Here is a 17,342-nt window from a genome sequence, read left to right on the forward strand (position 1 = left end):
TTCTAGTGCTGTCAAACTGATTAATCACAATTAATCACTTCTAACATAAAAGTTTGTATATGTGTGAGTGTGTATATGTAAGCAATAAGGTACAAGAGGCTGTGCTGTATCGTGAATGAGTCACGGCTGAAGGGCGTTGTTAGACACGACGCGAAGAGGAGTGCCTGCAACCCTCTTCAGCTGTGACTTATTCACGATACAGCACTAGCCTCAAGTACCTTATTGCTTTTATAAAACGGTTACCACACAATACAAGTATTAAAGCAAAAAATATGTATCAATGCAACTATCATTAAGTAAACTTTCACTAAAAGCAACAGAAGTTACATTATTACGCCATTAGATGGCGGCAAAGACTGTCTTTATGAGTGTGTCAGTCAGTAGTGAAGACTTTTACATTGAAAACACTGAATTGTTGTGAACACGGAACAAGACTTGACTAGCGCTGTCAGTCACGGGAAAGCCCCTTAGCTGTTAAAAGGACAAGATAATACATCAGACATTTAAACAGATTTTTTATTATGAACATAGGACTGACCTGAAGGAAAATGCTAAATCTGAATGCAGGTAATAAACTCGCTCAAACGATCTCTTTCTCACAATACTCTTCTAGTTCTTCATAATACAGTAAGCTTCAATGAACTATATCAACTGAGAACAAACAGTTTACGTTGCTAAGAGTGGTTGCTAAGGGTGTTGTGTAGTGATACACAGAACCGTTGGGTGAAGCGGTCATTGTGAATAAAACACAGCTATTGACCAATCAGAATCAAGAACAGGAACTAACTGTTTTATAAATGTATATATATATATTGCATATATTGTATTTATGTGTGTGTGTGTGTGTGTGTGTATATATATATATATATATATATATATATACACATATATACACAGTATATACATACACATTATATATTTACAAACTTTTATGTTAGGTGCGATTGATCACAATTAATCGTTTTGACAGCACTAGTTCTTCTCCTATATCAATGAGTGTTTCTATAGTTGTGAGTGATGTACTGAATGTAGCAACTTTTTGAGTTTAAAGTTGGTGAAAATGACACATGCAGTAAGTGCAGTTACAATGGAAGATTAGCCTAAAGAATAAATAACAGCATGCCACACATGCAGTTCATTAGGTTAGAATAACTCGGGCATATTCCGAGAAGAGAATATTACCAAATGAACTCTCCTGTCCAGTGAACTTAAGTTATCCTCATGTCCAGGGGCAGCTGTTTCTGTGTGGATCAAATAAGGGGGTGGATGTGCCACATTTAGGGCAATGTTTTAACATGTCTAAGGGGCATATCAACATTATCAACATATCAGCATTTAAGGGGCATGCCAGTGCATGCAGTAATTCGAATAACACTTCCATGTCTGTGTATGTTATTCTGATATTTTTTCACTTGTTTTGACACATTTGACACTCCTGATTTATTTTCAGTCTGTGACTCATGAAAGCAACACTCTTCAGACATGGAAATCAGAGGACATTACATGTATTCCATTTTATACCGGTCAAGGCTATATGTAATTACCTGCAGCACTCAGCTAGTGGCATCAGTGCTGATATTTGTAACAACACTTGCTTGTGTGATATTGCTGTATTAACATGACGATTCATAATATAGTTTTAATATGAACAATTTTTACAATCATCATCCAATTATCCAACCAACCACTATCCCAAATCAACACAACTCACACTCACTATAATTTATCACAGTCTTCAAACATCAAAATGTAACCAGATATAAGTTTATAATAAATTATTGTCTCTTGTGAAAAAGAAGTACGCTTTAGCATACTTTTAAAAATAATACTTATTATGGAAATAATAAACTTTAAATGCAAACTGAATGTAATTATTTCATACACTTAATAACATGTTATTTATTGAATTAAAATGTATTTAGGTTTTTTTTTTAAATAAAAAATGCAGTTGGTCAAACTATTGTGCTTTTTGACCAACTTAATTAATACTCAAGTACATGTTTACACAACGTCATAGTTATTTCTGTTGTCTTTGAAATGGATAAAATATCCTGCTGATTTGCACTGACAAATATTAAACGATAAACTAAAATATAATTAAATATCATTTGTATTGAAGCTTGTATATTATATATTTAAAAAATTAATTACACATTTTTAATTGCGTCGCAATTTAATACATTTAAAATATAAGCTGTTAACTTTAAATGTAATATCAAATAACACACTACAGTTAAAATTATAATTAAGTACTTTACATGTGCTTTAGTACACTAGTCAACACATCAAAATAAGTGTACTTTTTTTAAAAGTATAAAAACATAGGCCTACCTAATGATTTAAGAAACTTTTTTTTGTTTGTTTTTGTTTTAAGAAACATTCATGAAACTGTACTCTCTTTAAGAACACTTAAGTGGCATTTTTTTTTTTAAATTAATATTTATCTGCAAGTATCTTTTTAAATATATATATATATTTTTAAATTAAAGTAGGCCTACACTACAAGTGCACATTCAATACAACTGAGCACATTTCTTTTTTCCCCCACAAGGGTTTAGCTTGTTTTCACACAGGCTAAAACGGTTTAAAATGTGTCCACGACAGGTTTTGACATTTTAATATCTTTTCAATATCAATAAACGTGGGTTAAGAGATAAAGCATTCAGATTTCGGGAAAGGAATCTACAGTAGGCCTACGTACCTCGTATATCTTAGCGCATACTGTTTGACCCTCAACGCCTTCTGTAGTCAGCTGAAAGAAGGTAAACACGGAAGTCCATTCGGTCTAAATATAGTCGGAATGAGGTCGCTCTTTATACATGTCTTATTAAGTGATTAATATGATTCTAGCAGAGACAGAGAATATCGAAAAGGTGTCAAGAACCGAGCAGTTCAATAGTGGTGTCGTTCAGTCTGATATAAGTTCGTATCCCCACCACACGGACCTCTGGACGTGCTGAAGTTCAATGGCTTCAGATAAACAAGTCAGATTTGTCATCGTAGGTGGAGGAATCGCAGGTGTAACATGTGCAGAACAGGTATGAACACATCAAAAACGATAAATGATCCAATGGCTGCTCTGTTGAATAACTTTCTAATTTCATAACATTTGCAGATCGCATCGCAGTTCCCATCAGATGAAGTCTATCTTCTGACAGCCTCTCCCTTAGTGAAGACGGTTACAAATTTTAAACAGGTTTGATATTTTCGACTTTGCGTGTCTTTCTTTCAGTACTTTGACTATTTATTCTGGAAAAATTAAACTTCTTCAACATGAACTTCTTAAATAATTACGTTATTAATTTCTTAAACGTTTATTGTTTGTTCTGAAAAACTACAACTTTAAACAAAAACGCACAAATTTCAGTTAAAGGGTGAAAAAAGTTAAAAATGTAATAAATATAATACAAATGTGTATGTAATACTATACATTGCTAAACCAAAAATATTAAAATAATATACTTATTTATTCAAATATACAAATTATTGTCCCTTGTGAAAAAGAAGTACACTTCAGCATACTTTTAAAAAGAGTACTTATTATGGAAATAATATGCTTTAAAAGAATATGCATAAATGCAAATGAATGCAATGTTTTCGTACCCTTAATTTCATGTTATTGACAATTAAATTAAGATGTATTATAGCTTAAATTTATATTAAATGCACTTAAGAGTGCTTTTTGACCAAATTAAGTTATAGTTAAGTAAATGTTTATATGTAAATTCATAATTATTTCTGTTTTCTTTGAGATGGTTAAAGTGTACTAGCAAATGTACTGACAAACATTTATGATAAACTAATTTATCTCTAAACCAATAATCTTTATATTAAATTTTAAAAATTGTCAACTACCTTTCTCCATGTAGGTGTCGAAGACTTTGGAAGAATTCGATATTGAGGAACAGCCATCCAGGGTTTTAGAAGAAAAGTATCCCAATCTGAAAGTCGTACAGTCTGCAGTCAAACTCCTGCGAGCTAAGGAACATGTATGTTAACTTAAGACATACACTTTGTTTCTTTTTCCATATTCAAAATGTAATTTTAAATCGTTCTCTCAATTTTTGCAGCTTTTACAAGTAGAGAATGGCCAGACGTTCCATTATAAAAAGGTGTGTCTCTGCAGTGGAGGCCGACCCAAGCTTCTTATCCAAGACGAACCTCATGTGCTGGGCATACGAGACACAGACAGTGCTCAGGTACACTGGAGCTCATTAATAATGAACATACACTATATGGACAAAAGTAATGGGACGCACCTCTTAATTATTGAATACAGGCGTTTTATTCAGACTCATTGGGTGTGTAAAATCAAGCACCTAGCCAGTCTGCATTTACAAAATATTTGTGAAAAAAAATTAGTTGTTATGTAGAACTCAAGCGTAGTGCTGTAATAGGATGCCACCTTTGCAATAAGTCAGTTTATGAAATGTCATCCCTGCTAGATACTCCACGGCCAACTGTGGTATTATTGGAAAGTGGAAACATTTAGGAACAGCAGGAATTCGGACACAAAGCGGAAGACCATGTCAAGTCACAGAGCGAACCTGTCACTGAGTGCTGAGGTGCTTGCTGCTTAAAAGTTACCAACGCTCTGCTGATTCCATAGCTGAAGAGTTCCAAACTTCCACTGGCATTAATATCAGCACAAAAACTGTGCAGCGGGAACTTCATTGAATGGGTTTCCATGGCCGAGCAGCTACATGCAAGCCTCACATCACCAAGTACAATGCCAAGCGTTGGATGGAGTGGTGTAAAGCATGCCGCCACTGGACTCTGAAGCAGTGGAAACATGTTCTGTGGAGTGACGAATCACTATTCTGTTTGGCAGTCTGATGGGCGAGTCTGGGTTTGGTGGATGCCAGGAGAGCGTTACCTGCCTGACTGCATTTTGCCAACTGTAAAGTTTGGTGGAGGAGGGAAAAAGGTATGGGTCTGTTTTTCAGGGGTTGGGCTAGGCCCCTTACTTACAGTGCTTTAGCATACCAAGACATTTTGCACAATGGTATGCTTTGGTAACTTTGTGGGAACAATTTTTCTATGCCCCAGTGCACAAAGCAAGGTCCAAAAAAGACATGGTTGGATGAGTTTGGTGTGGAAGAACTTGACTGGCCCTGACCTCAACCCCATCAAACACCTTTGGGATGAACTGGAACAGAGGTTGCGAGTCAGGCCTTCTCATCTAACATCAGTGCCTGACCTCACAAGTGCTTTACTGGATGAATGGGCAAAAAAAATTCCTACAGAAACACTCACAACATTTTGTGGAAAGCCTTACCAGAAGAGTTAAAACTACTGTTATAGCTGCAGAGGGGGCGGGGGGGGGGGCAACTCCAAATTAATGTCTGTGTATGTAGAATACGATGTTATTACAGTCCCTTTTGGTGTAATAGTCAGGTGTCCCAATACTTTTGTCTATATATTGTATGTATATGAATATAACTCTAAGGTGTCAACAAACATGAGTGTGATGCAGAATTATTTAGATGGTTATTTATTAGAAGAAAAAAAAAACAACCTGTTTTGATGCTATTTTTACAGGAGTTTCAAAAGTGCTTATCAAAGGCTAAACGGATAGTTGTCATCGGCAATGGAGGAATCGCATTAGAATTAGTGTAAGTATCTGTATCAACCCAAATAATTATTAACAATAAAGGCTCTGCACAGCATTCACAAAAACACACTACCAGTACTTTTATCTAAAGGGTTCTGATTAAATGCTTGAAATTATTTATATTATATTTTGCTGATTTTTCTATCAATATTGTGGAAAATTTTAATAATTAAAGGATGTCTAGGAAGTCTAGGTCCAAATGATAATAGAGATTTATTGAGATGGATCTTCTATAGTATTTGCTATCTGTTCCTGTAGGTATGAAGTAGAGGGTTGTGAGGTGATCTGGGCTATAAAGGATAAAGCCATAGGAAACACATTCTTTGATGCAGGAGCTGCTCAGTTTCTCATTCCCTCACTGGAGGCTGAAAAGAAAGACAGGTCTTTGCCATGCAAGAGATCACGCTACACTACTGACAAGACTGGAGGTATGAATTCACCTTATACACTGCTTTACACACACACAAAATGCACTGCTGCCCTCTTCTGCCAGTTTTGATGGAAGGCAAGTATATGAGTGCTACTGTAATAAAGTAAAGGGGGGAAAAAAAAGGAAAGCTTGTTTTCTCACTAATAAAATATTAATTAAAAAGTATTACTTGGAATTAATACGATTTAATGAAATGTTTGCTTAAAGTTAATCTTTTTAAAAAGCACTAATTACATTTAATCACAATGCAGTCTTTAGAAAATCTCAAAATAAATGTTATATACTGTAATGAATATACTGTACACTATAATGTTTCACTTAAATTCAAATTTTCTGTTTTATTTTTCATTTATTGAGGGTGCGTTTAGGGAAAAGTTTTTTGTTTCGGTTCTTTGCGTACAGACAACAACGTTGTCAAAATGATCCCTGTTCACACGGATCCACGAAAAGACTAAAAATGCTATATTATGCTTCCAGGACAGTAGTTGGCGATGTCACTTTGTAAAGAAACACTACATGCCCACTCATCAGAGGAATCCACACACCCCAAACACAACATAAGATTAGTTTATATGCTGATGACATTTTACTCTTTTTGCAAAATCCTCAATCATCTCTGCAAAAAATAACTAAAACCATTGATTTATACTCTACAATATCAGATTATGCAATAAATTGGAATAAATCTTCAATTCTTCCGCTACATCAAACCAAATGGGATGTGGTAGCAAGTATCACCCATTCCTCTATGCACAGGCCACATCACTTATTTATGCGTTAGGGTTTCCTCCATAGCTATAATCAAAACGACAGTACTTCCAAAAATAAACTACTTATTCTCAATGATCCCAACACAACCTACTCTCACTTGGTTCAAATCTTTAGACTCCATCATTACCCAATTCTCCTGGAAAAATAAACCACCACGGATAAAATTAAGCACTTTACAAAAACCCAAATCTTTAGGAGGATTAGAAGCCCCACATTTTTACCATTACTCACTAGCAAACCAACTTCAATACAAATATAAATGGATTCACCCCACTCAGTCAAACATAATATGGCTAGACATAGAACAATCACTCTGCGAAAATTTGCACATATCAGACATCCCTTTTCTCAGTCAATCCATTAAACATCACCCATGCTTCAAAGCATTGACAATAGCTTCTGCTCTGACAGCCTGGTGGAAATATCATCAAATCACAAACTCCAATCAGGCCCCATCTAAACTCACCCCACTCTGGAACAACCCTGATTTCACAAGCAACAAAAAAACACTCAATTTCCATAAATGGGCAGAAAAGGGCATCACACATATTAATCACATTTTTCAGTCCAACAACTTTGTTTCATTTTCCTACTTAGTCCAGGAATACGGTATCGGGAACAATCAATTCTTGAATTATTTGCAACTCAAATCAGCTGTTTTATCCAAAATCAACAATAGAACCATCAATCTTCACCTTCCTTCCGCATTAGCAGATTTAGTTAATATATCCTCCCCGAAAAAATTACTGTCCAAAATATACAAAATTATAACCAATTCAAATAAAACCATAACTTTACCAACAATCAAATGGGAAGAAGACCTTTCGATTGCTCCTGATACCGACTTCTGGACTCAAATTTGTAAAAATATTTATTCCATGACTAAAAACACCAACCTTCAGCTCATACAGTGTAAGACTCTTCATAGAACACACTACACTGGGGAAAGGCTGTCTAAAATGGGATTCACATCAGAAACTTGCTCGCACTGCTCACAAAATTGTCCGGACACATATATCCACGCCACATGGCACTGCCCACCCATTAAACACTTTTGGAAAGACGTCACTGAATCCCTATCCCACCTCCTGGGCTGCCGCATCCCATTATCCCCCTTACTCTGTCTACTGGGCGATCTATCAACTCTCAATCAGGAAATAACAAACAAAAGGATGCTCCTCGTAGCCTTAGCCATCGGCAAGAAAACTATCTTCTTGAACTGGAAATCCCGAAACACTATTCACATAACGCATTGGAAAAATTTGCTCACAGACTACATCTCCCTAGAATATTTTTCACCTCATTACAACTGCATATCGGAACCACAACACTCCAGATCAGACCTCATTCAACTATTACAAATCTGACACACTCATCCTAATTAATTATGTATTTACTTATTATTATACATATTTATACAAGGTTTTAGTAATATTATGAGTATTTTCATTATTATTATTGACAATATTGTTATTAATAATATTATCAATATCATAGAAACATAGAGCAGTAATGAGATGATGTTGATGGGATGATATTTTGCTTTGTATAAGGACGGTAACGGTTTAATGAATATCTTTAATAATTTAAATAATTTCATATATATATTTAAAATATATAAATATAACTAAATCAAATCTACACCCAACATATACCACACATGATTTTAATGCACCGAATGCTGATTTTAATGCCTTCTTTTAATGCAGCTTAGGCATACATATATATACAAATAGTAATCATACTGTGAATGAGGAGAAAAAAATAAAAAATAAATAAATATATAAACAGACATGCACACTGACACAGAAGCTAGGATAGGTGTGGTATGTGTTGGGTATGTGTCATTATTTCATTATTACATTATTATTATTATTACTATTGTTATTTTATCATTATTATTACTGTTATTATTGATTTTACTGTTGCCGTCATCACAAAATATTATCATCATCACCATCTTTATTATTGCTATTGTTATTATTATTATTATTATTATTACTATTATTGTTATTAATGTCATTATTATTATTATTATTATTATTATTATTGATATTACTATTGCCATCAACACAGATTATTATCATCATCACCATCTTTAGTATTACTATTATTATTATACAAAAGGCCATTGTCGTGTAAATGAATGGCCAAAATGCTTAAAAAGTTTTTAGTTGAAAATGGTGTCCTGTAAATGCCCCCTTAGACAAAACTATAACATCTTGGCTTATTGGTATTGTCTTTCCATTCCTAATAAATAGCATCTCATATATGACATGCAAAACAAGGTATATTTTCCAGCTTTGCAGGGTAAATTTAGGCGAATTAAGCTACTTTTAAGTTTTACTTAGATTCCCATTATGCTTAGAGCCTCAGATGATATTTTTGTATATTATACGGCATGTACTCTACCAGTCATCAAAAGTCATATACTCATTATATACGGCTATTTTGCACATTTTATAATAATAATAATAATATTAAAAATGATACAATTAATAAAATTAAATTAATTATAAAAAGTCTTCTTCTGTTCACATTTTCAACTTTCTTCAAAACCCACAATATTTCCAGTAATTCCCAGCCGATCAAAAGGTCACGAAAATATTAATTCAGTCAAATTTGCACGTGTATGTTTCACAACAGGCCACAGTGGGGCTTCAGGAGAGCTTGGCAGTGCTTTGGGCCCAGATTGGCATGAAGGGATTGAATTAAAAGGAGCAGAGCAGGTTTGTATACATTTTTGCATTTCTACATTACCCACCTTAAAATGTTGGAAATTATCTCTTGTCACTTAATTAAATTTTTTTCTTCATTTCTCAGAGTTCCAGTGGAGTCCATATAGAATATGAGTGTGAGGTTGATGAGATCTTCACCCAACAGGAGTTTTTGCAGTCTAAACTCAGAACAAAGAAATCTGAATTAGGTTATTCTAAAATTAATCATTCTGTTGAGCAAATATGAAACATCTGTGTTTTACAGCTAAAATAAAATAACTAAAACCAATTTTTTTTTTTTACTTTCCGTAGGGATGTGGCCAGCTTATGTCCAGTTAACCAATGGAAAAGTTTATGGCTGTGATTTTGTTGTGAGCGCAACAGGTGTCGTGCCGAACACTGATCCTTTTCTCCATGGCAACAATGTAAAATAAATATCTGAATTGACACATTTATTTCACTTTTCAATTTTATGTATTAAAAGAAAATATTTAAAAGTTATATAAAAAAAATCTTTAAATAGTAAATAGTTTTTTTTTTTTTTTTTTTTAATGATCCTTATTGGTCAATTTTGGATTTTATTGATAAAAAAATTTATTTAAAATTAGTTAATCTTTAAAAACACTAATAATTACATTTTTTTTATTTTTTTTTATGTGTTTTATTTTTCATTTATTTAGACAAAATAACAAAATACTAAATACAAATGATACTAAAATACAATAGAATTTGAATTATTGGCTTATTGATATTATCAGTGTATCCCTAAGAAATAGCATATTGTACATGCCATGTAAAGCAAGGTATATTTTACGCCTTTTATTGTATCCCTTATGCATTTAATATTTTCCCATTCCAGTTTGAGCTGGCAGCAGATCATGGTTTAAGAGTGGATGATCATATGCGGACGTCTGAACAGGATGTGTATGCGGCTGGTGATGTGTGTACTGCAGGTTGGGAGCCCAGCGCTCTCTGGCAACAGGTACAGCTGCGCCTCACTTACTGTATTAGTGCATTTCATCTCATACTTTTGATCTTTTTGTGACATAAGAACACACACTATACCTATACCCAATACTTGTTATAGACACAATGGTTACAATTCTGGGTCAGTGATTTTTTAAAAAAAAAAAAATTAATTGTAATGCACTGAGGATTAACTTTCTAAGTCATCTCTCCTGTTACGTGAAGATGCGATTGTGGACTCAGGCGCGTCAAATGGGCTGGTACGCGGCACGTTGTATGGCTGCAGATGTGCTGGAGGAGCCCATAGAGCTGGACTTCTGCTTTGAGCTGTTCTCACACATCACCAAGTTCTTCAACTATAAGGTGAGTACTTCTGTTTATGTCTATTTACAAAAATGTGTTATTTTCTTGTTTGTAACTCCCTTTTTGAAGAAATTTCAGATATTGTTTAAATGCCTGAAAATTCAGAATTTGAGAATTCAGAATTTGAGTCAGAAATGGAGTGACAGAAGAAATTTAATTACAATTCAAAGAAATTTACACCGAGAAAACTGAATATGGAAATTAATATCGGAGATGCAAACTCTTCAGGAGTGAAAAATGTGGTAAAGATGCAAGTTAAAAAAGGCAGAGAAAACTCTACTTCAGTTGTCTCAAGCCATATTCACACTGTTGTTTTTGTGGAACCCATTCAATATGACTATAAAATAATAATAATAATAATAATAATAATAATAATAACAATAAATATATTGAATGTGATTACTATTACTATTATATTATGGAATTATTTTATCTTAAGTTCTAAAAATTAAACCAATAAAGAAATACATTAATACAAACTTTTTACAGTAATACAACTTTTGTACTACAAAATAAAAAAGTATTTAATAATAATAATAATTAAAGAAAATTTAAAGAACAACAATAAAATTGCAATTCTAATATTTATGGTTGTCTTAATTTCTTTGCTTCTAAATGTTTATTTTTGGTGGAAAACCGCAGGGAGATCTGACCATCCTATAATAGTTAAGATAATAACAAAACTAGCTCACTAACTAACACAGAAATAACTGGACTTCAGGCAACAAAACGTGGATTTGCAGTTATCATTTTGTGTAAGCCAATAATTTTGTGGTAAAATCATACCCTATATATTGTATTGATAACTCATCAATTAAATATTTAACTTAATTTTTTTATCTTATATTCTGCATAATTGGGTGTTTTTAAATAAACACTGACAAAAACTATACAAGTTTTAGGATTGATCACCTGGATTTAGAGCCACCTATATTGTATTTATATAAAGCGTTCACAGGCAAATTTTCTCTATGTATTTCCCTGGCGTCGAAAGGTACATATAAATGTCAGGAAACAATTTCTGACTGCATGTCAATATCCTTTGCTGGATCTTTGGTAAGTTGTAAGGACCACTATCGAGTCCAACCTTTAGTTTAAATTGATAATCATTTGTTTTACTCGTGTTTTCACAGTTTACCCTATTAAATCCAGTCATGCAGCAAGCTCTTTTGCCACTCAGTCTGGCTGAGGGGGCGTGTTCCAGCACGAAATTGACATCAATGCATACCCTCTATAAATTTTGCATGCATTTAATGTCTGTTGTTTATTTTTTATTTTAGGTGGTTTTGCTAGGCAAGTTTAATGCTCAGGGTTTGGGTCAGGACCATGAGCTTCTTGTGCGCTGTACAAAAGGGCAGGAGTATGTGAAGGTGGTTCTGACTGGGGGCAGAATGGTGGGGGCCGTCCTTATCGGAGAGACGGATCTGGAGGAAACCTTCGAAAACCTCATTCTCAACCAAATGGACTTGTCCCGATATGGCGAAGAGCTTCTTAATCCTAATATTGACATTGAAGATTACTTTGACTGAATCCGGCTGGTTAGCCAATAATAGATAGATGAGTAAGTTCTATTTTAAAGCACTGTGTGAATTCTGTTCTAGCAGCACCAAACAGAATTGCAAAAATAATAAGAGTTTTCAAACACTCCCTCAATCTTCCATCATTCTCAACCAAGCAGGAAGTCCCACTTCTATATGTTGCCTTTGGTCGGGTCTATATCGTCATGCTGGGCTCACAAACAAACAGACTGCAATTCAGGTTTACGCAGAAAATACCCATTGTGGCTTTAAAAGATTAGTTCACATAAAAGTAAATTTCATTATTTACTCGCCTTTATGTCACTCCAAGCTTATAAGACTCATTTGCTGAAAAGTTTTGAAGAATACAACAGGTTTTGAAGAATATCCTTGTCACAGACACACAAAAAATATAAAGCAAAATAAAACATCATAGAAGTGGTCCATGAACTATATTCTAAGTCCACATCTGTATGTGAGCAGCTGACCAAAATGTAAGTTATTCACTAAAAAACAGTGAGTTGATCTTGAGAATCTGAAATTATTCAAACTGGTTTTGCGATTTTAACTGATTTATTGAAAATATCCAACTCAGCGTGCCAAAGAGAACTGGGGTAGATGGAAGTCAAGATTTTCAATGATTAATAAGTTACTTGTAATTACTTGAAAAGAAGAGTGATTTGTACATTGTTAAAAAATTCTCATTTGTGTTCCACAGAAGAAAAAAAGTTATATGGGTTTGGAGCAATGGTGAAGGTAAATTAATCACTAGGCCAAATTTAAATTTTTGGGTAAACTATTCTTTTAAAGAATACATTTTTAGAAGTTACAATGCACATTGTGTGACAGAAAAAATAACAGGCTATCGAGGTGCTAAGTAATATATACGTTTATTTGATCCTTGATTTGAAAGTGCTCAGTTCTCACATCATGAGGCAAGTAATAATTTAAGTTTGTATATGGATATGCTGAAGCAGCATGTTCATTTTCAACAAGGCACTTTTCAGTTTTTTGGGATATGTATCTTGTTGGACTCCAAATCCCAAAATGATCATTTGGTGATCAATTCTGTGATTGGAGTGATGATGTAAATAAAGTCTTCTTGATTTCTTCAGGATTGTGAAGATCTGTGCTGACTCTCATAACTCATGTTTTCTTTTTTGGAATGATGGGAACATTCTTGGCCAAGAGTAGCAGTGAAAGCACTGCTTGATGTGAGCTTCTGTTAAATTCAAACAGTATAACGTTAAATGACTTTGTCCTCTAAAATGCATAAAATTCCAACCTTTTACAGAAATGTTTTCCCAAAGACACTTTAGTTTATGTAAACATTCTGACATTTTACACACATTCTCTAGTTCTGCAGCATTCATTGTTGCAGTGATACTTTTATGAAATTAGTTGCAGCGATATTCAAGCACATACTCTGGATATATCTGATTGGAATCAAAGATAACAAAAATCCTTGGACAGAGTGCATTATCTACACAGCTATCGTGTATGTTTTCATTCTGGTCATCATTAGGTGTACAATAATCTTGATGGCCTTGTCTGTACTTCCCAACAATAACGCGGGCAAGCAGCATTACTTTGGTTCCCTGGCAGGTGTCTTCACTATATTTGGTAGCAAAGGATGCATGTTTTGCAAAGTAGGTTCCTGCAAAGAAAAAATCAGTTATTACAAACATTTTTACATGCAAAAACAATTAAGAAAATATTAGAACCACAACCCACCTTTGCCTAATACATGCCCCCTTCTTCTCTTGTCTGATAGTCTGCAACTGAAATTAAATGTGCAAATAGAGTGCACATTTTTTGTACTTGTGCCATGAAACAGCATTTGCTCTTCAACATCTGATTGTCCTTTTATCCTCATCAACTGGATTTTTTTCCTAAGAATTCAAAATTCAGGCAACACATTTTTATACACGTGAATTTATTTTTTCACATGCAAGTAAAACAATGGTATAATGTATGTGAAAAATAACACTCATCAGGATTCCAAACATTTTTCTTTTAATTCATTAATAGATGGATATAGTCTTACAGTACAAGAAGGTATCATGTTCTTTATACAAAATATAATCTGTATTACTATTACTACTAATAATAATAGTTGGTGTTTTTATTCATTTATTATTATTATTATTTTAGGTTGAAACATGTTTTCATGAGATTCACTAAATGGTCCTAGATGGAGCAAGGCATTCTTATTACCTACAAAACAATTCCCAAAGGTCCATGTTTTGTATTCTGTTGATGGATACGATGGAATCATGCAGTAAGCCAACATCCCTGACAAATCTCTCCATCTCCTGATATTCTCTGCAGTCTTTTCTTAGAGAGATTAACTAATTGAGATAGGAGAACATTTTCAAAGAGAATGTCACCACAAATACATTTCCAGCCCATCAAATGTAATAAATAAATAAATAAAGGATTTTAGCACTATGATAAGCACTTCCTGTTACCTGATAAGGTTTTTTGGGATCAACATTCTCCCAGTGTGCTGGTGGAGAGGGAGAAATGTCATCACATTTGCACCTGTTAAAACATGTCCTGAATGGTTGGTTTCTCTTTTGTTTCATTGAAAAGAAAATGGAATGATTGCACCATGGTACTTGGCTGTACTTTTATACACTGTGTATGGCCCCAAAATGTATTTGGACATTTAAACTAACTTGATTATTTTTAGCCAACTAGTAGATGTATGAATTTCCCCAAAGTTCACAACGATCCTGATTTTGAACAGTATATCTGTTGGTTTTATGATTTTGCTCCCGGGCAAAGTTTCTTTTTGTGAAATGTTTTGTGTAAAACGTGTGGCTTAAGTGTCCAAATACTTACTGGGGCCACTGAAATAAAATAAAATAATTAGAAATATTTTACCTGAAGCAATTCTCGGTCTGAAATGAGCGTTTAATCTGCCTCATTTTCCCAGTTTTTAAGTTGAACTGTGTGCTTGCTAAATTTGAACACATGGAAAAAGAACACATAAAAAATAAAACACTGACTGATAATGACAAGCTCAGATGTTGATATTCAGCCACATTTATGAGGTTTGTCATGGGTATATACAACATAGCTATTTCGTTATTTAATTTGCACTATATGTAGATACTTCAAAAAAGTATTTCTAAATTTGTTAGTTAAAACATTTGAAACGTTATTCTCCTTAGTTGTGATTGTAAGGATACATCAGTAGAAACGATTTACCTGCAAAGTTAATCTGGAACTGAACTCCAGCAGTAGTCATGTTAATAACCCCTTTTGGGTTTCTGAGGTAAAATCTCTCCAGATCATTACTTGACATGAAATCCTTTGGGTCATCCTAAAACAAACAGTTTTAATATATTTTAAAGGCAACCAGCTGCAAATGAACATAAATAAGACATAAATAAATATTACCTCAACTCTGTGCCAGACACCACACGCTGCCTTGTAATACCAGTACCATGGTGTGTCAGATGTGTCCATATATTCCACTTCATCCTCCAGCGCCAAACCAGCAAACTCATCTAACATTTTAAGAGGTAAAATGAACTAAAACCTGGGAAAACGTTTTTTAATTGAAAACTCATCTAGATACCCATATTTCTAGGCTGGAAAAAAAAAAACATTAAACATACTAACAATATAAATAGAGAGTCGCATTTTAACAGACAAATCGAAAGCAACCATACAGTAGCACCTATGAAAATCTCACATTATTATGCAATTCGATGACGTGAAAGTGCAGAGAAATGGAAACTTAGGCCTACTGGTTGTATAATAATCAAGCCACACCAGGCGATCACTGTAACACATTATGTGAACAGGAGTGACGTCAAACATTGTACATACTGTGCGCCAGAGCCGTTAAATATGAGTTGCGACACTCTTTGATCTCGCCGCCACGCTGTCACGTGGTTCGTGTAGCTCTCAATAGTTCCAAACAAATCCGCGCTGTCAACCAGTTTGAATGGTTTTAAGCGGGACAGACAGCTGTAGCTATATTTGCAGCAATTATCGGTAAATATTGACGCATAATATACATTGATTATTACGTTGACACTTACATTACATACATATAATGGCCTTTTTTTCCTGGGGAGTGGCGGAAACACAGCATTAATCAGTTTTTGTGTTTAATTTTGAAGGGAAGAGGGGCTGCTCCCATAACGTAAAATACAGCAACTACTTGTATTTGTAGCATTTTTTTTCGGTAAATATTAACGCATAATATTGATTAAATATTGAATAAAATTGATTACTACATTGTGTACACTTACAGTAGTGTATTGTATCTGGAGAGTGATAGAGAGACGGCATTGTCGTTAACAGTGTGGTCTGTTAAAATGTACAGGTAACTGGAGAGATGGTTACTTAGTGAATTAACAATGTTCCTAAATACGATCCATAACATTAACATTTCTGTTAACTGGATTCATTTCAGTATGGCTAATGTACCCCTTCATCCTGACCTTCCCTATAGGCTAAACCATTTGTATGTATGTTTTATATCTCATGCAAATAAAGCCCTTTGAATTGAATACATTTTTTGTTTAATTTTAGAGGGAAGGGGGGCTGCTCCCATAAGGTATACATTTACTGCATGTACTGTATATATTTTTCTCGTGCTTCTAAGGTCATAATTAATAACATCCTAATGTTGTGTTATGTTAAGATACATTCACATAAACATGCACAACAAGTGAATATCAATGAATGAAGCTGCTCAGTTTAAGTCAAGAAAGAAGTTTGGTCAACAGTGAAAAATATACAAGGCAAACAATTGCATTCAACAAAACATTTAATTATATATTATATCCAGGGAGAGGGTAGGTAAGTTTTCCTTGAATGTTCTGTCTTCAAAGAAACTCATTCGACTTCCTACAGGGAGAGAAAGATGGCAGAAAGCAGGCCATAAGGAATATAAGTGTTCACAATAGCCATTACATTCTTCCAGCGCAGCTGTAGGATGA

The 17,342-nt window shown here is 34.0% G+C and overlaps 2 protein-coding genes across 2 annotated transcripts; one reads left to right on the forward strand and one right to left on the reverse strand.

Annotated features, from left to right (window-relative positions):
- Positions 1–2,755: 2,755 nt before the first annotated feature.
- Positions 2,756–13,502, forward strand: pyroxd1 (pyridine nucleotide-disulphide oxidoreductase domain 1). The gene is made up of 12 exons (XM_051890773.1): positions 2,756–3,038; positions 3,116–3,196; positions 3,870–3,989; positions 4,071–4,199; positions 5,542–5,615; positions 5,873–6,042; positions 9,462–9,544; positions 9,639–9,741; positions 9,845–9,957; positions 10,392–10,514; positions 10,724–10,861; positions 12,142–13,502. Exons 1-12 carry the CDS (start codon positions 2,967–2,969, stop codon positions 12,388–12,390), a joined length of 1,455 nt encoding a protein of 484 aa, XP_051746733.1. The 5' UTR covers positions 2,756–2,966; the 3' UTR covers positions 12,391–13,502.
- LOC127510772 (protein mono-ADP-ribosyltransferase PARP11) lies at positions 13,253–16,169 on the reverse strand. The gene is made up of 7 exons (XM_051890776.1): positions 15,787–16,169; positions 15,595–15,709; positions 15,268–15,343; positions 14,850–14,922; positions 14,596–14,729; positions 14,113–14,270; positions 13,253–14,035 (listed from the first exon to the last, which is right to left on the reverse strand). The coding sequence occupies exons 1-7, from the start codon at positions 15,901–15,903 to the stop codon at positions 13,776–13,778; spliced, it is 933 nt and encodes a 310-aa protein (XP_051746736.1). The 5' UTR covers positions 15,904–16,169; the 3' UTR covers positions 13,253–13,775.
- Between the last annotated feature and the right edge of the window lie 1,173 nt (positions 16,170–17,342).

The sequence above is a fragment of the Ctenopharyngodon idella genome, chromosome 4 (genome assembly GCF_019924925.1).
Source record: "Ctenopharyngodon idella isolate HZGC_01 chromosome 4, HZGC01, whole genome shotgun sequence".
In the NCBI taxonomy this organism is placed as follows: domain Eukaryota; kingdom Metazoa; phylum Chordata; class Actinopteri; order Cypriniformes; family Xenocyprididae; genus Ctenopharyngodon; species Ctenopharyngodon idella.